The 23673-nt window shown below is 39.1% G+C and overlaps 3 protein-coding genes across 3 annotated transcripts; all 3 read right to left on the bottom strand.

Annotated features, from left to right (window-relative positions):
- Nucleotides 1–1659: 1659 nt before the first annotated feature.
- On the bottom strand, nucleotides 1660–2589 carry LOC126488099 (putative olfactory receptor 5AK3). Its single transcript, XM_050121307.1, has one exon. It carries the CDS (start codon nucleotides 2587–2589, stop codon nucleotides 1660–1662), a length of 930 nt encoding a protein of 309 aa, XP_049977264.1.
- A 10519-nt stretch (nucleotides 2590–13108) lies between these two features.
- Nucleotides 13109–14056, bottom strand: LOC126488092 (putative olfactory receptor 5AK3). The gene has a single exon (XM_050121296.1). The coding sequence runs from the start codon at nucleotides 14054–14056 to the stop codon at nucleotides 13109–13111; it is 948 nt and encodes a 315-aa protein (XP_049977253.1).
- An 8316-nt stretch (nucleotides 14057–22372) lies between these two features.
- LOC126488067 (putative olfactory receptor 5AK3) lies at nucleotides 22373–23317 on the bottom strand. The gene has a single exon (XM_050121267.1). It carries the CDS (start codon nucleotides 23315–23317, stop codon nucleotides 22373–22375), a length of 945 nt encoding a protein of 314 aa, XP_049977224.1.
- Between the last annotated feature and the right edge of the window lie 356 nt (nucleotides 23318–23673).

Here is a 23673-nt window from a genome sequence, read left to right as displayed (position 1 = left end):
TTGAATTATTTTGTGCTTGCCTTTTGTTCTGTTGCTTTTACTTAACAATTTTTTTTCCTGTTATAAGTCAGGTCGGGTATCATTCCAAACACAGGACCAAGAAGTTGTGTTTAGAGCCAGGTATAAAACTTCGCCAATAAAACAATATGTGTATATATGACCTAATTAGAAGGGCGTAATGTAGACTTGGTGTGACATTAGAGATTCAGCTCTGTGAGAAACCTCAGCACCAATTTCCACAGTGGCTGAACCAGTGGAAGGAAAGGTTGACAATTTGCAACCACTTCAAAGCCTTCACCAGAACTCTTCCGTACCAGCAATGCATATCAGACCTCTGTCCTCCAGATTCATGAGGCATAATTTTAGGTTGTTACGAAGGAACTAAGACACCAGGAAAGTGCCATAACACAAACACAGTTTGGTTATAGCAAGATGATAAAATCTGAACCATCCCATGAGCCTCTTAGAGCAAAAGGGAGAAATATTTGAAAATTCCATCTTCTTCTAGGATGTGTTCCTCCTTTAATTAGGACAATACATGGGGAGAATTGTTGAACTCCTGAGCTTAATTTGATCTTTGGAGGCCAGAATTGTATTGGGGATTGAAAATTTAGATATAAGTCACTGCTAGGTAATATATAGCTCAATAGAAATAATAAAAATGATTACCTGTGTTTAGATTTTTAACTATCAACCCTGGTGCTCTGAGTTTTAAATCAACCTTTTTGTTAAAGATTTTACAGAGTTTTAATCATACCTAATATGCTTACAAATCTTGAGGAAGTTTGCACAATAGTTTTACAAATCTTGAGATAAGATTTTTACCCTAACAAAAGTTTTAGAGAGTTAAACTAAAATCAAAAGACAATTAGATGAGTTGCAATCGTTCCTACTGGTAATAGTTTGTGTCCCCCCCCTTTTTTTTGTCTTGCTCACCTTTCTCTGTCATACAGCACATAGCTAGTCTGATATGGAACAGAGAGAGATTTTGGAAGAAACCTTTAAACAAGCATGCTTGAGTCTAGGGGAAGGGGAGTCATACCCTAACTCTAGAGCCAGGTTTTAATTCAAGTGGGGTGGCTTAAAACAACAATCTAATTAAACACACCTGAATTCCTGTAAAGCTGAATCTACTAACTGCAAACAGAAAAGGCTTAGAGATAGTAACTTTTTGAATCCTGGCAAAAAGACAGAGGCTGTTGCAGGAGGGAGCTGAGAGAAGCACCAGCAGTGAGGAGTGTGTGCAGGGTGTCTCCGTGTTGCAGCTGGCCTACTCCTTTTCCCTTCTCACCTTCTAGGACTCACTCCCAGCTCCTTGTCTTAAGGGAGATTGAACTTGAGTGTTTTTCATAAATAAATCAACAGTAGGATGAGTCATTGTTGATTAGAATTTTGATATAGCTGTCCGAGAGCTAATCTACAGTATTGCCATCCATTAAGTGTACCTTGGTGGTCACATTTGCATTGGAGTTTGATAAACATGTAATCATTTGGGAAATGAGTGGATTCTCATTCCTTTTCTCCTTCAATAAGTTCCCTAAAATCCAGGGGAATATCTCTGTGTAGCATGAACATTTGCCACATCTCCAACGCTGACCAGGGACAGCGCCCTGATGCCTTGCCTGCTGAGTCATGTTGGCATGCAGACCAAGTTTCCCGCTAGAAACATTTGTTTCTTGTGTGCCTCAGGGCTTCTATTACATCCTGGTTTCTTAGGCTGTAGATGAGGGGGTTTAACATGGGAATCATAATGCCATAGAACACAGAAGCCACCTTCTCCTGTTCTTGAGATCTGTTGTTCCCATGAAGTATATACATGTATGAGAGTGTTCCATAGAATATGGTGACAGCAGTCATGTGGGATGCACATGTGGAGAAGGCTTTTCTCCTTCCCGCAGCAGAAGACATCTTTAGGATAGCAGCCAAGATAAATACATAGGAAAAAATGACAACAGATACAGTGAATGTCAAGTTAAATCCCACAAAGATTGTCAATACCATGATATTAAGATCAATACTGGAGCATGATAGGGCAAGAATTGGTGGTACATCACAGAAAAAGTGATTAATGGCATTGGATTTGCAAAAGTTTGATAAGAAAGTAAAAGTTGTATTTACAGAGGCATTTAAGAAGCCCATAGAGTATGAACCAAGAAGCAGTAGAGTGCAGAGTCTCTGGGACATGATGACAGGATAGCGCAGTGGGTAGCAGATGGCCACAAAGCGGTCCACAGCCATAGCAGCCAGGATGAAGCAGTCACTAGTTACAAAGGTACCATAGACCAGTAACTGAACTACGCATCCAGTGAAGGAGATGGATGGTTTTCTGCTCACAAAATTCTGCAATGTCTTGGGAGTGATGGCAGAGGAATAACAGAGGTCAACAAAAGCCAAGTGCTGCAGGAAAAAGTACATGGGGGTGTGCAGGGAAGAATGGAGTTTGATGAGCAGGATCATGCCAATGTTTCCCACTAAGGTGGCCATGTAAATCACTAGGAACACCACGAAGAGGATGTGCCAAGACTCGTATTGTCCAGCAAATCCCAGGAGAATAAATTCAGTCACTTTTGTGTCATTGCTGTGTTCCATGGTTAGCAGAAATTCAATATGAGCTGAAAATTGGAAGGTATCAACTAACAACAGTTTCTCATCAAGGGATGGTGCTTTTAAGAATTCCTCCCTTATTAAGGAATTACTAAAAAGAACACTAACCAACTCATTTCATGAGGCTAAGATAACATAAATGCCAGGATAAATTCAATATGAAGGAAGAAAGTTAAAATTTCACTAATTTGGAACTATAGATGCAAACACCTAAATCTAGCCGTGATTACAGAGATGAAAGCAGACATCAATAAATATCCATTCCTTTTCCTTCTAGGTTTGCACTTAACTGATAAATTAAAAATAAAGTGTATTATATGGGTACCAAACTATCACTTTTAGTCACTTCTGGAAGACCTAAAATGAGCAGATTGTATAGATCCAATTAGTTTCAGCAACAGATTAGTGGTCACGTTTTAGGTACTGTAGGTCATGGGCTTCAACAGGCTGCGTGTTCTTTAGATGAGAAGGAACAGAACTTGCCAGGGTGTTTTCAGAGTCACAAACCAAATGCGCCTTTTCTCTTGTCTAGGGATAGAGTAAATAAGATTAAGAGAAGAAAACCCCCTGTAAAATGTATTTGCAAGAAAAAAACGAATAAAGGGAAAGTCATTTTTTCTAAGTTACCAGTATCAAGTTATATTTGTCTAAGGAATGAGAACATTTTTAACATTAGAAAATTCGTTGATACAATTTTCTGCGTTGATATAGTAAAGGTCAAAAGCCATATCATGTCTGAAGATATCAAACACTATTTAGCAAAGGTTGACAATCTTTCTTGGGAAACATTAGGGAACATGAATGGAGATGAATGATGTTACCCTGGTAAATGGTTTCATAAAATTTCTTTAGTGAGCATCACCATTACCAAAAAGTCATGAGAAGTAGTGCCTATAAATGAAGGATTAATAAAAGATTCCTGAGGTGAATATATATACATATATATACATATATATATACATATACACACACATACACACTCAATGGTTTTTGAGGTTCAAGCTGGCGGAAATGATATAAAAAGAAATTAACCATAAATATATGGGAAGAAACATGACTATTTTTACTTTTATGTAATCCAATTATCCTGAAGTAATAATCTGATAAATTGTTAGTAGGTCTAGTAAAGTCATTTAATACTAGGCTAATACATAAATGTCTATTTTATGGAAAAAGAAAGCAATACTAAAAATTATTTGTACTATAACTCAACTCTGAACTCCATGTGCTATAATATCAACCTGTTAGTCAAAGTATGTCTACTGGATGACTATTCTGGAGGAAATCAACCACTTTCTGGTTGGATCTGAGAAAGATTTATGGGAAGGAATATATATGTGTTACTGTATACCTTGTCTAAAGCCTATGACTGGGAGAATTGTGGTTCTTATAGAGAAATTTACTATTGACGGTTTGCTAAATAAACATCTAGTCAAACTGCCTTGGAAATGCTTATGTTTATACCCACAGACTTTTGTAGCCGGAGCCTTAGTTAGAGAGGCCTCTTTTAGTGATTGGTGGGTGGTGGTCAAAGCAAAGGCTCATTATTCATTAAAGTGTGGAAAGTGAGGGGCTTCCTAGTGCTCAGCTCTAAATGGGGCATCTGCATCACCCGTCTGAGCCACAGGGAGCACTGTGGAGCAGTGAGTGGAGAGACCACAGGAGCTGGAGGAGTGCTCTGAAAGGCTGGTTTCCGGATGTGATGTGGCTCTTGCAATCATAAACACACAATAGCTAGGATCACTTGCAAAAGGCCTCCGTTGCACACAAAACACAGGAAAGCAAGAGGAGGACTAGTTGGGAAAAGGAAGAATTTTAGCAGGAGTGGGAGGGGATGACAGGAGGTAATGAGGGGTGGTGGGTAATGAGGTGTGTGCGTAAGAAACTGTAAACCTCAACCAAACCAAACTAAACAAAAGCAAAACAACAACAAAACTACAACAAAGAAAACAAACATTTCAGCCAGATTAAAAAATCTAAATGTAAATATAGCATAGTATATTTATGTTCTTTGTTAAGGGAATAGCTTTGCTTAATGCTTGAAGATACAAACACTGACTTCTTGTATGAAATTGCAGAATTGTACCATTATATTTTCACCATATTAACCTATAAATTTTCTGTAGTTCCAGTTACATATTTGAGGAGATTTTATGTTCAACTTGACAATTCTACGTGGAGTTTGAAAGGAAAAATAAGTTGAGGGAACAACTTGTTTTGCCACACAGAAGAAGTTATTATGAAATGGTAATTATGAAGACAGCATGAAACTGGCTTGAGAGTAGAAGAGCCCGTCAGTGAAGCTGAGAAAAACTGTGCAGGATTCCAAAGAAAGGAGGCAACCAGCACTCCTACCCTGCTATGATGCCTATAAACCACATCAATGGGCAGCATGGCACGCATACTTTGGCAGTACCCACAGCTCTATAATTGGACTTAAGACCCACTCCACATAGAGAAACCATGCCTAGCACTGGAAACCCAACCAACTACTCAGAGCTAGAGAAGCCATGGTTTTTGGAGGAGAATCTCCAACCACCACTTTACTAAACCAGTGTAATCCCTAATGATAATCTAAACATTTGTCCATCTGCTCACAGGTAAGTGCAGTTTTCGCCCCTAATCAAGGAAACTTCTCATTGCAGCAGATGGAGACCACTACAGAGAACCATGATCAACAAAAATGCCGAGTTGTGGAGCTCTGTGCCAGAGGTCACATCTATAAAATACGCCTGTATCAAAGGCCCTGGGGACATTGTCAAAGAAGGGAGGTAAAAGCCGGAGGGTCAGGAATTTTCTGTGCGGTTCTGTCTCCTAGATGTGTCAGAAGCTCCATACATAAAGTCTCACCAGCATGACTTTCCAAACATGACACCAATATGTAAGTCAGAGTGGACAGGTAAAGTCCATGAGGTCTCAAACCTACTCAAGGAACAATGGTAAACGAGGAAATGCTGCACATTAGCACCAGTGGTCAGTCGGGAAAAACATGCATACAAGTGACAGTGTACCAATTGAACAGGCTATATGACGTGCATATATGTATATATATATAGAGAGACATATATGCATATAATATACATATGTAATAACAACTAATGAAGAAAGAGGCTATGGATTTGAAAGAGCAAGGAAGGGTTTGTGGAAGGGTTGGAGGGAGGGAAGGAAGTACAGAGTCATAAGTGATGTTAAATATGTTAAAATATACTATGGTGCTATAAATGCTTCTGAATAAAGAAATCATGTTGAATTCCAACTTTATGCCTTACTAAAATTGTTTCCTAATGTATTATAGACTTCAACACCTATTTTTTGAGAAAAGCAATCTTGACTATTTGTGACTTAGCAATACAGAAAAGATTTAGATAAATCATACAACAGAAGTCATGACTCTAGGAAATTCTGAGGCCACAGATGGGGTTCACAGAGTAGGAGGACTTGCTGTGCAACCGCCAAGGTTAGATCCCAACATCCATGTAAAAAATTGAACATTGATGCACAGGTTCCTGTAACCTACATAGAGATATAGGGATTGCTGGGGCTCGCTGGTCACTAGCCTGGGTCCAGGTTAAATTAGAGGCCCCTTTTCAAAGGAATAAGGAGCAAAATGGCCAGCATCGTCCTCTGGTACATACACATACCCACTCAGCCATATCCATACACACCACTCACACATAGACTTCTACCATCTACACACAACATTTGAAAAAATAAACCTTTATTAAAACACTCAACAATACCAAAAGAAATAAGATTGGAATTAAGCTATGCAAATTTTTTCAAAACACATATAAATATTAAAAGTCCAGTATATATATAATTTCTATAAATTCACCTAATAGAAAGCTTTATGAAAGATATGAACAAGACAATTGTTGAAGAAAGAAAATCTAAATGTTCAACAGGATTATGTAAAGATATACAGCATTAATCAGAGAGTTAAATGTGAAAACTTCATTAAGATGTAATTTTGTTCATCAATTTAAAGTGCTAAGTTTTGGTGAGAATTGTGGATACAGAGGAATAAATGTACTTTTTTAATTAGAAAAGTAAATTAGCTGTTATGTTGAGGACATTTTGCAAACAGTCAACATAAACCTATGTTTCTACTAGCAAAATCTCTGTCAAAGGTAAATATTATAAATAAATTAATGACCACATACAATGGTCATTCATACCCATGTACATTTATGTACACACCCATAGTCTCACTTATTGGAGAAAGAGACGATGAAAGAAAAATCAGCAAGTGAATTGTTACGTTTGTGAATTTTCCCACGTAACCCTGAGTTAATCTAGTTTCAGCAGTTCTTCTGTATTCAGCTGTCAGGGATGGCAGGCAAAGCTACGGGCAGCTCCATAGGTGCTAAGGTGAGTTTTGTATAAGAAAGTCTGTAGTGGTGGGCACATAGCACTCCATGTTTGCTGCTACTGTGAGCTTCATTGGCTCTTTGAAATACCACGAGATAAACAGAGCAGGGTACATCAGAGAAAAAATATAATCAGGGCTACCATAATCATTTTGACTTTAAATAATATATAAGGTGACAGTTTTCTAGAGCTCAAGAAATAAGACATATGAACCCACACACATGTACTTGCACACGCGTGCACACGCGCACACACACAAACATTGAGCACAATGAAGGTATTTGCTAATCAAATGAGTTCAGACTACCTGAGTGTTCTGAGCGAGTTAACCCTCTGATGAGTCCATATCCTTCCAAAGCTTCATTTAACGTCACCATGTTCAGGTGTCTAGGCACAGATGGACTTGCTTTTGATTCTTACCCAGAATTTCATAGTGACAGGAGACTTCACTCTCTCTCGGGCTCAGTTTTGACTCCTGTAAGACGGGGTCACAGAATTTCTTAAGGTAACACGTACAACCTACTGATTAATGAAAGCAAATGTTTGGAAACAAAGCTAGTGAGATGGTGGTAGAGTCATCTTCAGACTGATATATGGACTGTCAAATTAATACGAATATATAGACTTATGGAAAGGTGCCAACATCATATTGCACACTGAGAAAAGGGTCTTATAGTTCGATACGGACAGTGTGAAACATTCAAAATATATTTTATAGAATTTTACATAATTTCCATGATGGCACCAGGGAGGAAGTGGAACATTCTGGAACTTAAGCTGAATTCTTTCATTTCCCTACCTGTTGCAACAATGCACAGATGTTGGAATCCTCACTGGTTTTGCTTTCTTTAAATTGCTTCCAGAATCTCCATGGTTGCTTCCTGCATCTCTGTGCTGCACAGGCTGATTGCTTATCATAAAGACCTCCCTGAATGTTTCCTACCCAATAGGGAATTCATAGTTGGGAATAAGGGATCAATATTTGCTCCCTTGAGGACGTGAAGTTACAGGAGCCGAGATGAAATTGGGTAAACAATGTTAAGAAGTTATGTGTTGCTGACTAAATTCAAAATTTTTAGAGAGATCAGTTTTTTTCGTTATTTTTATTATGAACTATTAGCTCCTTTTTCTGTTATTGTGTTGCCTTATTACTTAACAGTTATTTGTTATTTCTTGCTACAAGTCAGGATGAACCTGTTTTGCAAACATGGATATAAGGAATTGTGCTTAGCTCTAGATATAAAGATTTGATATTGAACTCAAAAAACTGGGGTTTTCTGGAAAATATGGAAAATTTGACCAAATTTAAGGGCATTAGAGATGCAGCATTTTTGGAGAGATAGCATCCCAATGGCCACAATTTTGCTTAAACAAAACCCACAATTGTTCTTTCTTTATTCACTAGGAATTTATTTCCCAAAGATATCCCTACATAAAGAGAATGTTACACGTTACAGAAAATATTTCAACTTGAAATCTTTGGGATAAGAAACTGAAGTGCATTTGTTTAGAGTGCTGTTATGAAATCCAAGTTAATTGGTCTTCAAGGAACAAACTAACTCTAATGAGCTGGTAGCTTTTATTTTACCTAGCAACTCTGGAAAATGGAGTTGTCAAACATGCTGGCTGTTTAGCCTTCAGAAAATGTCTGCCACACTCCAACTCTCCCACATCTTTTCAAATTAAGGGTAAAACAATAATGGTAAGAGTGTAATGTCAGCTACCTAAATAGGCGCGCTTTAACGTGGAAGCAAAGGCTTCCTGCCCTGAGAAATCCTGCACTTAAAGGTGCTGACCTTTGAGCATGGAGGGAGGGATCCGTCTCTCCTACTGTCTCACACTGAACTTGGTTCACTGCTTGTGAAGCAGAGATTTTTTTTTCCTGGTTCTAAGATTGGTCCTTCTTCCATGGCGTCTCTCAACTTCTTGCCTCAGAAACATCTTTTAAGCTACAGAGGATGACTTATCAGAGGGAATATATATATCCATATATATATAGTAACAATACCCAAAAACCTTCAGCCCCCTGGAGGGAGGTAGAATAAATATCACTATTTGTAACAAGACAAGCAATTTACTAATGCTTGTGTTCTCCCTAAGTCTCAGACTTCTTCCAGCTACTTCCTGTGGTTTTGGATGAAAACTTTCAAAAAATTCAATAGACTACCCAATTTGAAAGAATGGTTCACACCCACAGAATCCACCCCTCCCCTCTGTGGTGCCATTTTGACAACATCCAAGATTTCAGTGATCTCTATAACCACATATCATCTATACTAATTGGCTAAAAACCTTGAGGCCCCTCATTGATTTGATATGTCAAACAACTCTTTTGAGTTTAATGTGGAACTCTCTGTTCTTCATTGACCTGGATCAGAAGGGTTTTTTTTTTTTTTTTTTTTTTTTTTTTTTTTTTTTTTTGAGTGACAGACTCCTGAGAGAGAAGATCAGGAGATCAGAAGATATGAAGATACAAAGTTTGAGATCAGAAAGTATTACATAGCCACATCTCATGGCCAGCAAGTTTAAGTAGTACAGCATCTTATTTATTATTTTCAGGGGTAAACAGGGCAATGCTGGTAGAAGCCTATCATACAAAGGGAGAAAGCCATCAGGAGGCTGGCTATGTCATACAAAGGGAACATAAGGTATCCCATTATAACACAGGCTGACCATACTGTGGCCTTTGACCTGATAAATCTAGTCTCTTCAGAGGAAAGAATGACATTCATGGAACGAAAACCTTAACTCCTTTGAGTCTCTGACCTTAGACTCAGACTGGACCTTGCCAAGTCTGCCCCTGGGCAAAGACACACAGCTTGTTTTTTTTTTTTTTTTGTCCTTCCATCAGGGTCTCTGGGAAAGCCTTGGATTGGTATGACGCTAAACTCCAGCAATATAATGGCATTAAGAAGTAACATCATTTTGATATGATCATGATTAGGTTATATCATAAGTCACGTGAATGAGATTTATATCTATTTTTCACAAAACACATTGGTTCACTTCTCCATTTTATGTTGTGCCAGAATACAATGGCACCAAGAAGAGAAGTAATTTTGCAGGCGGCACAAAAACAGGAGAGAGAGAGAGAAAGAGAATGCCTTATAGCCTTACAGCTGGATCTTACGGAGGCATCTTCTCAATTGAGGTTCCCTCCTTTGAGATAACTCTAGTTTGTATGACAAGGTGATATGAGACCAGCCAGCACAGAAACTCACAATTGTCTGTAATTCCTGTTCTTAGGAATCCAGTGCCCTCTTCTGGCCTCTGCAGGCACCAGATACCCACATGGTACATAGATATGTGGAAGCAAAACACTCATGCCCATAAAAATAACAATAAGCAAAATTTACAAAATTTTGTTTACAGAGAAAGTTAACTAAATGGCTAGGATAGCATTGTACATGCAAATATGATTTTATCACAGCAAAAGGATAAAACAGCAAGGGGTCAACAAGTGGAGTGTTTAGTAAAAACACCAGAGGAAACCAGCTGTAGTAATTACATGCTTCTCTGGGAAAGTTCCTCTCTGTGGTAGGGCAGTGTGCGTGCACTATTCTCAACCTAGGAAGCTCACCTCAGTCTCTGTGTCCAGAATTGCACTGCAGCCTCAAAACAGGTACAGATCACCAAGAGGGCCAGAAAACACTTTTTGTCTCTAGCCTGAACTAGCACAGTGTATTCCAAACTCCTCTAAAACGCCATTCTGTTGAACTCTACATGGGATGCTGGTTTACCGAAGTCAGTTTACTGATAGTGTGCCTTATCATTTACTGAGAAGCAAGCGATTCTGTCTGTGCATTCTTTGTACAGTCACTTGAAAACTTAAAAATACCTGTAATGAATACCTAACAAACTTGTGTCAACCATTCTATGCTAGGTATAAATGGATGTCTTTCCTCCTTTAACACAGACTCAATTTCGGTGTTAACGTGCAAATATATACCAAGACGAATCCCATCTGGTGAGGTGTCAGAGAGTACCACAGGGTTTATGCTGAGCAATGACATCCGTAAGTCTTACACCAGTCTTGCTCAAAATTGCACTGGGGCTTGATAATGTGTAGCCAATAGGGAAATCAATGGGATTCCAAAGGATGCTAAGAGCATTTTTTTTTTTTTGAGTAAGGAAGAGAACTCTCAGCAGAGACAGTGAGTGCCGGGATGGCACTTCATACAGCGATGGTGTAATGACCCTACTGAAGTAACTGAAGCCATTCTCCCTGCCTACTACAAAGCAGGAGGTCTCTGTTTTGTCTGTCCTAAAGCTGTTCATCTGAACAAAAGTGATTTGTATGTCCTTTGTAAATGAATGATCAAGGATAAATTTTAGGGCCATCTCTTTCTCACTTATCTCACTTGGGATAGAAATAAAAAGAGGTTGTGAATTTAAAGTTCATAGGGAAGATTAGTGTAGATTGAATATAATGAAGTTGTTAGTGAAAAAATAAGGGATAAAGTGCCATGGAATGTAATAGTGATGAGAATGTGGAATGGGAGGAATAGCTTGAAAAGCAAAACAGTTTAAAAATTAATACATTTATTTCATATTCAGATTTTTGGAATAATTTGGATAGAATTTACAAAAGATTTCATTGTAAGAGATTTATGAAACTCAAAGTATAATATAATAACAAAATCCAATTTTATTATTTTATTTATATTTATTATATACAGATAAGGGTTTTCTTAGCCATTGAAGTATTTTTTTTATTGAAAATAGATTCTTCTCTCCTGCAATACATCCTGACCACAGTTTCCTTTTCTTATACTTCTTTTAGTTCCCCTCCTTCCCCTCCCAAAGTTATTTCCCCTTGTTTCCCTTCAGAAAAGAGCAGGGATCCAAGGGAGAACAGCCAACCATACAAAACAAGACAGAACAAGACAAGGCAAAAGCCCTCATATTGAGGATGGACAGGCAACCCAATAGGAGGAAAGGAATCTAAAGAAAAACCAAGAGTCAGAGACAAACCTGTTTCTGCTATTGGGAGCCCCACAGAAATGCCAAGCTAAGAGCCATAGACTAATATGCAGAGGATATGCTGCAGACCCACGCAGACTCCCTGCTTGCTGCCTCGGTCTCTGTGAGACCACTGAACCCTGCTCAGGTAATCCAGTGGGCCATGTTCTCCTGGTTTCCTCCATCCCCTCTGACTCGTAAAGTCTTTACTCATCCTTTCCCACGGAGGATCCCTGATCTGCTACAGGAGGAACCCAATTAAGCCCTCCAATTTAGACTCTCTGGCTCCATTATGTGTAGCTATGGGTCTTTGCACCTACTCCCATCTGCTGTCTGAGGAAGCCTCTTTGATGGTGATGACCAGATGAGGCATCAATCTGTGAGTATAGAGGTTCATATTGAATCATTTCGTTGATTATTTTTTTCACAGTAGTACTTGGTTCTACCCTAGGTCTACAGGCTATCCGGTCTCTAGTTCCTGGCCATACAGGCAGTGCAGGGCAAGGACTCTCTCTCATGGTTTAGGCCTCAAGTTTAAAGAGATACTGGTTGGCCATCCCACAAGTTCTGCACCTCAATTCCTCCAGCACATCTTGCAGGCAGGACAGACTGTAGGTGGAGGGTTTTGTGACTGGGTTGGTTCCAGGTTTCCCTTTCTATGGCCTCCAGAGTACCTTCCCACACCAAAGAGACTAGCAAAGGCTTCATGAAGGTACCAGCTTGACCTCTCTGCATTTACTGAGCTGTGTGGATGTTGTCCTCTGCAGTGTGCCCTCTCTACACTCAGGTTTTGGAGAGCAACTCTCTGCTCTTGCATCAGCCTGGGTTGTTTGGGGATCTTCATGGGACCCCCTTGGCCAACAACTTGACCAAATGCAACCCTGGCCCATCACTGGAAGCATTTAAGTATTTAACGATATTTTTAAAAGTTTTGTTTATTTGTTGATATCTATAATAATCTCCATAAAGTTCCCTCCATTGTAGTATGAAACAGAAAATTTAAACTACAAGTTTCAAATATAAATTTCAGAAGAAGTTCCTGAATATATTGTATATTATAAGGTCAAATGCATTAATGGTAGCAATCATCATTCAAGAACTCACTGCTTTAAATTTCATGATTATTAAATACAGTTACTAATTATTCTCACTATTTGATATGGTGATTTTTTTATTGTTGTGTATCAAATCTAAAGAACTTTTTCCTTGTCAGTTTTATAGCATCTTTGACCTCCTTGTTTCTCAAGCTATAGATCAGAGGGTTCAACGTGGGAATCACAATGCCATAAAACACAGAGGCCACCTTCATATTCTCCTCAGCGTTGTCAGAATGAGGCTGTAAGTACATGTAAGCGAGGGTCCTGTAGAAAATGGTGACTGCTGTCAGATGGGAGGCACACGTGGAGAAGGTTTTCTTCCTTCCTGCTGTGGAGGACATCTTTAGGATGGCGACCATGATGTATATGTAGGAAAAGATAACGACCAACACAGTGAACATCAGGTTAAACCCAACAAAGACAACAAGAAGCCTGATGTTGGTATCAATGTTGGAGCATGACAGGCTGATAATTGGGGGAACATCACAAAAAAAGTGATTGATGCGATTTGATTTGCAGTATGACAATGAAAATGTAAATCCCGTGTGTACTGAGGAGTTTATTGACCCGAAGAGGTAGGAACCAGCTACCATCTGGATGCAGACTTTTCGGGACATAATTATGGGATAGTGAAGTGGTTTGCAGATAGCAACATAGCGGTCCACCGCCATAGCTGCCAGGAGGTAGCATTCACAAGTGGCAAAGATGGCATAGACCAGCAATTGCACTACACATCCTCCAAATGATATGGATCTGTCTTCTACTACAAAGTTTTGCAGCATCTTGGGAGTGATGGCAGATGTGTAGCAGATATCAACAAAAGCCAGATGTTGTAAGAAAAAGTACATGGGGGTCTGAAGTCTGGAGTCCGTATTGATGAGGAGGATCATCCCAGTGTTTCCCACCATGGATGTCACGTAGATCAAAAGAAACACCATAAAGAGGACATACTGAGTATCACGCTGGACCCCAAATCCCAGAAGATAGAAATCCTTGACTTCAGTTTCATTTTCTTGTGTCATTGCCACTAAAAATCTAGAGAAGAATGAGAGGAGAGGACAAAGGAGAAAATCTCAGTGATTTCCTTATATTAACAGTTTGTTCTGCTTTGATTCATTTTATTTGAGTTGACTCTTCCTGAAAAGCACTCGTAATACCTATCAGTTTCTAAGTAATTTTTCCATATCAATTCTTAAAAGCCACATTATAAATCAGTGCATTTGATCCATGATTCATTTTAAAGTGGAGAATACTTCTCAGAAAAAGCCAAGTTATCCCGATTTGCAGATGTGTTCTATACTGAAAAGACCATACAGACTCTACTAGAGAACCCTTAGATTTAGTAAACACTTTCAGTAAAGTTGTGGGATACAAAACCAATGTACAAATATTACTAGTTTTTTATGTACTCAAACAATGAACTTACTTAAAAATAACTTAGGAGAGATTCACAATAGATTAAAAATGCATCCTGAAATAAGCCCAATCATGGAAATAAAATACCTCTAAAATGAAAACTAAGACAGTATAGGAAGAAATTGAAGAAGATGCTAAATATAGAAAGACCATCCATGCTCCTGGATTGTTAGAATTAATTTGCAAAAAGTCTGTTACCTAAAGCTATCTACAGACTCAATGCAATTCCCATCAAAAAATATTAGTTACATCCTTTAGAGAAATAAGTAAAATGCTATTAATTTGAAGAAGCAAAGGCCAACTCTAGTCAAAGCAATTCTAAGCGGGAAGGATACACCTAGTGATATTATCACACCTGACCTCAGTATAGTGACGAAGAACCTGGTACCAGTACAAAAACAGAGACATAGAGAAATAGAAAAGAGAATCCAGGAATACATCCTGCAGCTATGGCCACAAAGGTATCAAAACATTCTATTCCCTGCTCTTGTAGAGGACTGTGATCTGAGTCTATCCCCCTAAATAAAGAACCTTTTATTATACCCAATTCTGAGCTAGTGTAGGACTACTCTATTCTCGTTCACCTACACTTCTCCAGGGGAGAGCGCATCAATGGTTGTTCAGTGCTAAGTGGTAAGCCCTGAAAACAGGCATATAAGTAACAATATATGGACTAAACAGGTTATATATAAAAATAAGTGCATATACACATATGAACTCATTAAGAAATTAGAGGTTGAGAATTCAGAGAGCATGTGGAAGGGTTTAGAGAGAGAAAATTGAAGGAAGACATGTTGTAGCTACATTATATCAAAAATAAAAAAATAGAACTACTCTATGATATATCTACAGCTCTCCTGAGCATACATATAGAGAACTATCACAGATACACTTACATATCTATGCTTATTGTTGTTATATTCATAATAGCAAGAAAATGGAACCTCCTAGATGCTCATCAACAGACAAATGTATAATGAAACTATGGACATATGAAATAGGAATATATGCAATGGATATATTGCATATACTGAATAATAATGAACTAATGTATATTTAAAATTTTTATTCATCAGTAGAAAAAAATTGCAGAAAATGGGTAAAACTGGGGGGGGGAATACAAATAGTATGAAAAAGAAATATGCTTCCCACTACCTCAGATGGCTTTTGAAGGGAGATCATTTCACAAATACTTGCAAATCTTAGAGGGGGAGACAGAGAGAGAGAGAGAGAGAGAGAGAGAGAGAGAGAGAGAGAGAGAGGGGAGAGAGAGAGAGAGAGAGAGAGAGAGAGAGAGAGAGAGAGAGAGAGGAGGGAAGGAGAGGGCGAGAGAGGCAAGACTTATATTACATAGTGTGGTTAGCTGTTATAGCAAGAGGTCATTTCAGACTATGAAAACATGATTTATCATAGACAATCCAGAGAAGAAAATTAAGGACTGTGTGAGGTTTGGGAAAAACATTTGGCATAATTCAACACTTGGTTATGACTTTTAAAAAAAGGAACACCGATTCAGCCACAAAATCTTTGACTCATATCCTGCCCCCACTGCAAGATGTGCTGGGACAGTGGTGGCTCAGAGTTGTGGTGTGGCCAACTGATGGCTAACCTAATTTGACACCCATGCTATGGGAAGGAACCCATGCCTCATACTGCCTGGATATCCAGAATCAGAAGCTGGATGGGCCAGTGACCTAGGGTAGAACCAAACGTGACTGACAAAAAAGATAAAAAATAGTCAATGAAATAATTTCTAATTTCTGCTCTACTCGTATCTGGGTTTCTAGTCCAATTATCATCAAAGAGACTTCCTCTATCAGCTGATAGGGGCAGATACAGAGACCCATAGCCACACATTAGGCAGAGTTCAGTAAATCCCACAGAAGAATTATAGGAGCCAGGGGGTTAAGTATACCAGGAGAACGTGCCCACAGGATCAACTAAGCAGGGCTCATAGGATGTCACAGAGACTGAATGGCAATTACAGAGCATGTATGGGTCTGTGCAAGGCCCACTGCATACATGATTTGTTGTTTAGCTTGGGTTTTTACGGCACTTCTAACAGTGAGAGTGGGGGCATGTCTCAGACTCTTTTGTCTGCTCTTGGGGCCCTTCTCCTCCTACTGGTTGCCTTTTCCAGCCTTGCTATGAGAGTTTGTGTTTAATTTTACTGCATTTTTTTTCTGTGTTTGGTTGATATCCCTGGGAGGCCTGCTTATTTCTGAAGGGAAATGGAGGAGCAATCTAGGGGAGAGAGGAGGTGTTGGGGAACTGAGAGGAGGGAAGGGAGGGGAGGTTTTGGTCAGGATGTGTTGTATGACAGAAGATTAAAGAAAATGAGAATGTTCAAACTATGAATAGAAGGAACTTTCTTAGTTTGATGAAGAACATCTATAAATATTGTTGAAATAGGAGCGGCAGCGCTGCGTCCCCAACACCCCGGCCGCTTGGCTAGCTTATGCCCGAAATAACAACACACAAACTGTATTCATTTAAGAACTGCTTGGCCCATGAACTCTAGCCCTTACAGGCTAATTCTCGCATCTGGACTAGCCCATTTCTAATGATGTGTGTAAGCACCCCAAGGTGCGCTTACCGGGAAGATTCTAGCCTATGTCCATCCTGGGTTGGAGTTGCCTGGGAGAGCTGAGCATGGCGTCTCTGCTCCAGAGAGCAGAGCTGTTCGGTCTCTCCAGGAGCAGAGCAGAGTCTGATCTCACTTCCTCTTCCGCCCAGAATTCTATTCTGTTTATTCCTCCCATCTATGTTCTAAGCTATGAGGCCAAGCAGTTGGTTTATTATAATTAACCAATGACCTTCCTCCATCAAAATATGAATGCCTGCCTCCTTAGATAAACATGTCATCATCACTGCTATTCCTTATGCTTACAGAAATACTTGTTAGTAGGATGAAGATGGAAGAGGAATAAAAATCATACATGTTAGAGAGAAAGAAATACACCTGTCTGCATTCGCAGGTGACATGAATAATAAGAAGGTCCTGAGGAATCTACAGTCATCTTGTAGAGCTCACAGTTCACTTCATCAAAGCTGTAGAATGCAAGATGACTATCGAGAAATCAGCTCTGCATATTAAAAATGGAAGGCAGGAGCCGAAATCAAAGTCTCATTTATCATCACTAAGTGGAATACTTAAGTATAATTCTAATCATATCTGCGCAGGATTAGTGTGATAAAACTCAGAAAACTTTGATGAGTGAAATCAAAGATCTACACAGGTAGACACAAACTACATGGGTTTAAAATCTCAGCATAACATGATGTTCATTTGCCTGAAATTGACACACAATAGTGTATAATTAGCAATCTGTAAGGTTTTTCTCTAGGTATAGACTAGTCTATTTTATAATTTAAGTGGAAGGAAAAAGTTGTTTGACTATTTAAGCAAGACTTCTCAAAGAGTAAATTGAAACAAGCCAGTACCCTGTTGTCAGGATTTATCCTGACACTGTATGATTAACACTGTGATGTTGGTGGATAGGGGGGTCACACAGATGAAGAGCAGAGGGAGCCCAGAAAACAATAGGCACAGGTCTAACCCTCTGAATTTTATAAAAATGTAAAAGTCTTTCAGTAGGATGCTAGAATGCTACTATTTAAGAATAAAAATGAACTCAATATAAATTTTACATCTTAAATCAAAATTAACTCAAAATATATCATATATTTAAAGCTAACATAAAAGTCATGACTTTTTAATAAAATAACAATACAAAATTTAAAGTCATAGAGCCGAGTGGAGCTGTCTTAAGCATTATATTAAAAGGTTTCATCATGTTATATAAGATGTAACAATTGAGAAAAATTAACTAGTGTAGGCTAATAGCTTTAGAAATAAAGAAATCAAACCTTATGAAAATTTAAACTTATTTTTGCTTAAAGAATGGTTAAGAGTATGAAAAGGCATGGTGCATGGGAGAAAATATTTTCATAACACATATCTGAAAAAGAGATCATACCAAAGGCACACAAGGAACCCTCAGAAAACATTAAAGGCAAATAGTATCCATTGGTTTGTAACATGATTGGTGGATTCGTTCTCATGTTCATTTATATAGTTTCCCAGACAATACTGAGATACCAACCCCTCAGCATTTTATTACATCACCAGTGATGGAGAGCCAGCCCCCCTTCTGGTCTTGTAAACCAGGCTAGACTCTGCTGCAGCTTCTTTGCTTTGCCAGTTTCTGCACACACTGCGGAGATGTGTAACTGCTGGTGAGCAAGAGGTTGCTTTGCTTTACTTACCCCGGAGTGGCTCCGATTCACTGCCTGCAGCTGGAGCAGGCTGATTGCCCATCAACGCTCTCGTGTGTTTTCTCCTTCTCAGGGAGTATATTGCTGGGGCCTAAGGGATCAGTATTGACTCTCTTGAGAATCTGAGTTTTCAGTGCCTGAGATGTCATTGGATAAGTAACATTCTCTAGTGATTTTGGGCTCTGAAGTGAATTTAAATTTTCTAGAGATGATAATAGCTTTAATAGTATTTGATCCTTGCTTTTTGAAACAAAATTGAAGGATTTTTTTTATTCACTCTTATACATTACATCTTGACTGCAGTTTTCCCTCCCTCAGTTTCTCCAAGTACCTCTCCCAACTCCCTTCTCCCCCAGATTCACTCCTCCTTCATTTCCCTTTTAAAATAGGGCAGGCCTTCCAGGGATATCAACTGAACATGGCTTAACAATTACAGTGAGACTAGACACCACCCCTCATATCATGGTTGGATGAAGCAACCCAGCAGGAGAAAGGGCCCCAAGTGCAGGCAAAAGAGTCAGAGACACCCACCCCTCCACCCACTGTAAACACAAGAACACCAAGCTAACAACCATAATATATATGCAGGGGACCTAGCTCAGGCCCATAAAGGGTCCATGTTTGTTGCTTCAGTCTCTGTGAGCTCCTATGAGCCCTGCTTAGTTGATTCTGTGGGCTTTGTTCTTGTGGTATCCTTGACTGCTCTGGGTTCTGCAACCCACAATCCCCCTCTTCTGCAAGATTCCTCTATCTTTGCCTAGTGTCTGCCCTTTGCCCAGCTTTACTTGCAACGAGTCATTGACCTGGTTCCAGGTTTCTGGCTTCTTCTGCTAAGCTCTCAGTACTGCATCGTCATCCTGACCCCTCTTGGATATCCTGTTACTTCCCTGTGTCGTGGAGATCTTGCACCTTTGGTTCTGAAGGATTCAGCATTTCACATGCTCCAGCAGTTCTTAGATGGGGTAGATGTTAGGGTGGACCAACTCAAAGCACTGAATCTGGGCCTGGGTGGTTGCTAGGTTGGTTAGCATACCAGCTCTCCTATACCCACACCACCTGTGCCATCTCTTGCTGCTTTGTCCAAGTGAGGGGCGGAATCTACCGCCTATGGTAGCTAGCGAGGAGCAGGACAGGCTCTCTGGCTCTCAAGTCATCGGGGCTAGCTGTCCGGCACCCACACCGAGTTCATTTGGGATGCTCCAAAATTACTCTTACATAATAGTTCACTGGAATATATCAGAGAACTTTAGTGTTATGGATCAAATGTTTATGTCTTATTACTTACGTTAGTACTCGTTCTGAAAACCCCAAAATGGAATGTGCCAGTATTAGAAAGTGAAGTTGTTGGGTATCCACAAGGTCGTAAGACTGGGGCCCTAATGAATGAGAATTGGGTCTCTATGTTCTATAAGAAAGCTCTCTCTATTCCCCTCTTTTCTCTCCCTCAGCTGTTTGAAGTTGACATTGGAAGATGTCAGTCTGAAAGTCAAAAGTGAATTCTTCCCAGAGCCTGATCAGGTTGATGCCCTAACTCCACACTATTACTCTCCAGATCTGTGAGGAATATATTTCTGTTGCTTAGAAACAAATGAGGCTATAGTAACTCGTTATAGCAGCCCAGACTTCCCAAGACCGAAATTTTTACACAGAGAGAAGGGCATCTGTTTCGAGTGTTTAAAAATAGGAAAGCAGTTCTGGGTGTAGGTCGTGAGTAGAGGCAGGAGGAATTTCGAGGTGCTGCAGAAAAAGTTAAATGATTTACACCAGGACTGATGGGGGGATGGAGAAATTTTTGTTTATTCTTGGAGTGTAATTAAGAAACCATGTATACTATATTGGTAGAAACATGATGGGTATAGTGTTCATGAGGAAATCTCTCAATGCAAGTTTGAAAGGCAGTGCCACCCCTACGTATTCAGGAGCAGTGTATGGGGTCAAAGGAGATTATTCCCCAACCTTAAAATATCAGAACTCATCTCCAAGAACTCAAAGCCCCGAATCTGGGCCTGGGAGGTTGCATGTACAAGTGCCTGCCAAAGGACAACATTAGATATTCTTCCTTGTTTTTGATATAGGGTCTCTCCTTGATCTGCACATGGCTGAAGAACTTAGGCTGGCTGGCATAAAGTCCCAGAGAGTCACTCTGTTGGCCTCCCTGCTTCAGCGATTAGAAATGCATTCCACTCTGCCCAGTTTTCTCACATGAGTGCTGAGATTAAAAATCAAGTTCTTTTGCTTGCAACACATGCACTTTATTGCATGGACACTCAAGCTGAATGAAGACTTGAGGATCTACAGTAGTCGTCAGGAACTACTGAGTTTGCACCTCATAAACCATGAGCTGCCATCAGGAGTTTGTTGTAGCAGGGGTGTAGGTACTATACATTCTCTCCCAACGGCCATAGTTAATTCATTTGTGTGCATGCTTTTTTTATTCATTTAAAAGAAGCTATATAAGAAGGCTTATATAGAAGAAGACTCAACAGGTTGGACCACTCGCTGCCCTTCCAGAGGCCCTCGACTTTATTCTGACCACTGGCATGACAGTTCACAACCATCAACAACCCCAGTGCCAGGGCGTCTGAAGCTCTCTTCTGGTACCAAACATGCAAATAATGCACAGACATACATTCAGGTAAAAATACTCATACGCATAAAAATTTAAAAGCTATATTAATAACAACTAGTAAATTCCTGAAATTTAATAAGCATGGAGGGTATAATAATGAGTATCTTGTTTTAACAGAGATCAAGTGGCTAGTTTTTGTATATGCATCTGCGGTAGGCATATTATACCGTCTGATCAAGGTGTACCCTGAGAAACAGTTTACTCGGAGTGACAGTCTACTGTTCTCCAATGGATCTTTCCTAGATTCCTTCAGATTGTTGATGTGAGGTACAATATGGTACTACAGCTTTCCTGCTAACTAGCTCTTTGACTTAAAGTGTTTCTTGGTTCCACTGGAATTCCTATTCCTATTGAATTTCTGAGAAAAAACAGAGATTCATGCGCATTTTTAAAATGGATATTTATCGGAAAGCTTTTAGATTAATTCACTTAAAATTATCTGTGTTGGAGACAGAAATAGAACATGCTCCCAGTAGTTCCCTTTCCTAGAGGTGGAGATAATTATATTAAGAGGATGACTGATGACATAAATAAGTACTTTCAAGTACCAGGGAAGGTAGCAAATGTGTAAATATTGAGTAGAGATGACAGCTTGGGTAAAAAGGATGTTTTTAAATAGGAAAATTTATTTAACATCCTTGTTATTTGCAATAATTTGAGCAGAATTAGCAATGGATCCCATTGTAGATAACTTAGACAACTGTTTAAGTGATTATAATGACTTAATTTTGATAATGACAGCATAAAAGTAGTGATTTTTAAGTAGTTAAAATATGCTGGAAATAACACTTTTTCAAATGTCCATTTACTTCTTAATATTTGAATGATATCCACAAGTGTTTCGTCAGGAGCTGAGATGCTTTCCGAAGCTGCTCTAGGCATGAAAGAGACTCTGGATATGATTTCAAAGATCAGAATTATGAATGAAACAAGCTACAGTGATGGTTTGTAGATAATCTAGAGGAATCTCAACTACAGCAACAATCATCTACTGTATGATATGATATACTAAGTTTTAATAACTTAAATTCAATCTAAAGAACCTTTTCCCTGTGGCTTTTATAGCGTCTTTGACCTCCTTGTTTCTCAAGCTGTAGATCAGAGGGTTCAACATGGGAATCACAATGCCATAAAACACAGAGGCCACCTTCATATTCTCCTCAGCGTTGTCAGAATGAGGCTGTAAGTACATGTAAGCTAGGGTCCCGTAGAAAATGGTGACTGCTGTCAGATGGGAGGCACACGTGGAGAAGGTTTTCTTCCTTCCTGCAGTGGAGGACATCTTTAGGATGGCAGCCATGATGTATATGTAGGAGAGGATAACGACCAGCACAGTGAATGTCAGGTTAAATCCAACAAAAATTAAAATTAGCATGAAGTTAATGTCCTTGCTGTAGCATGAAAGAGTGACAATTGGGGGAATATCACAGAAAAAGTGATTGATTTTTAAATTACAGAAGGACAGTGAAAATGTAAATCCTGTATGCACTGAGGAGTTTATTGTTCCCATGAGATAAGAACCAGCTACCAGCTGGATGCAGACTTGTCGAGACATGATTATGGGGTAGCGAAGGGGCTTACAGATTGCCACATAACGGTCCACTGCCATAACAGCGAGGAGGTAACAGTCACTGGTTGCAAATATTGCATAAATAAATAATTGTATTAAACATCCCTCAAAAGTTATTGATTTATCTTCTGCTATGAAATTCTGTAGCATCTTTGGCGTGATGGCAGATGTGTAGCAGATATCAACAAAAGCCAGATGTTGTAAGAAGAAATACATGGGGGTTTGAAGTCTGGAGTCTGTGTTGATGAGGAGGATCATCCCAGTGTTACCCAACATGGATGTCACATAGATGACAAGAAACACAATGAAGAGAACACACTGAATATCACGTTGGACCCCAAATCCTAGAAGATAGAAGTCAGTGACTTTGGTGTCATTTCCTTGGGTCATGGCTATCAAGAGTCTGTAGGTGATAAAAAAGGAGTTGAATAATAAAGAAAATCTTTTATTAGATTAAGAAAGGTCTTTATTTTTCACTCCATTCTATACTTTGATATCCATAATAAAGACTCAAAAATGGGTTTGTTGCTTTGCATGTGTATTTTAGTAATGTATTAATTTATAGGTAATGAATACTTTATGGAAAAATCAACTTTGAACATACAATTCTAAGAAATGCAAAAATCTCATACTTTTTCATTGTATTATACATGTATCTATATTTGCATATGGCATTATACAAACACAATTTTGTCCTTCTCAAAAGGCTATATAATTTTTACACATTTATCATTTTAGCCTCTAAA

Source organism: Alexandromys fortis, unplaced genomic scaffold (genome assembly GCF_014885135.2).
Source record: "Alexandromys fortis isolate MF-2015 unplaced genomic scaffold, M_Fortis_MF-2015_v1.1 scaffold_8_1_9099942, whole genome shotgun sequence".
In the NCBI taxonomy this organism is placed as follows: Eukaryota; Metazoa; Chordata; class Mammalia; order Rodentia; family Cricetidae; genus Alexandromys; species Alexandromys fortis.
Note: the sequence above shows the minus strand (reverse complement) of the source record. Positions and strands in the feature narration are given on the sequence as shown.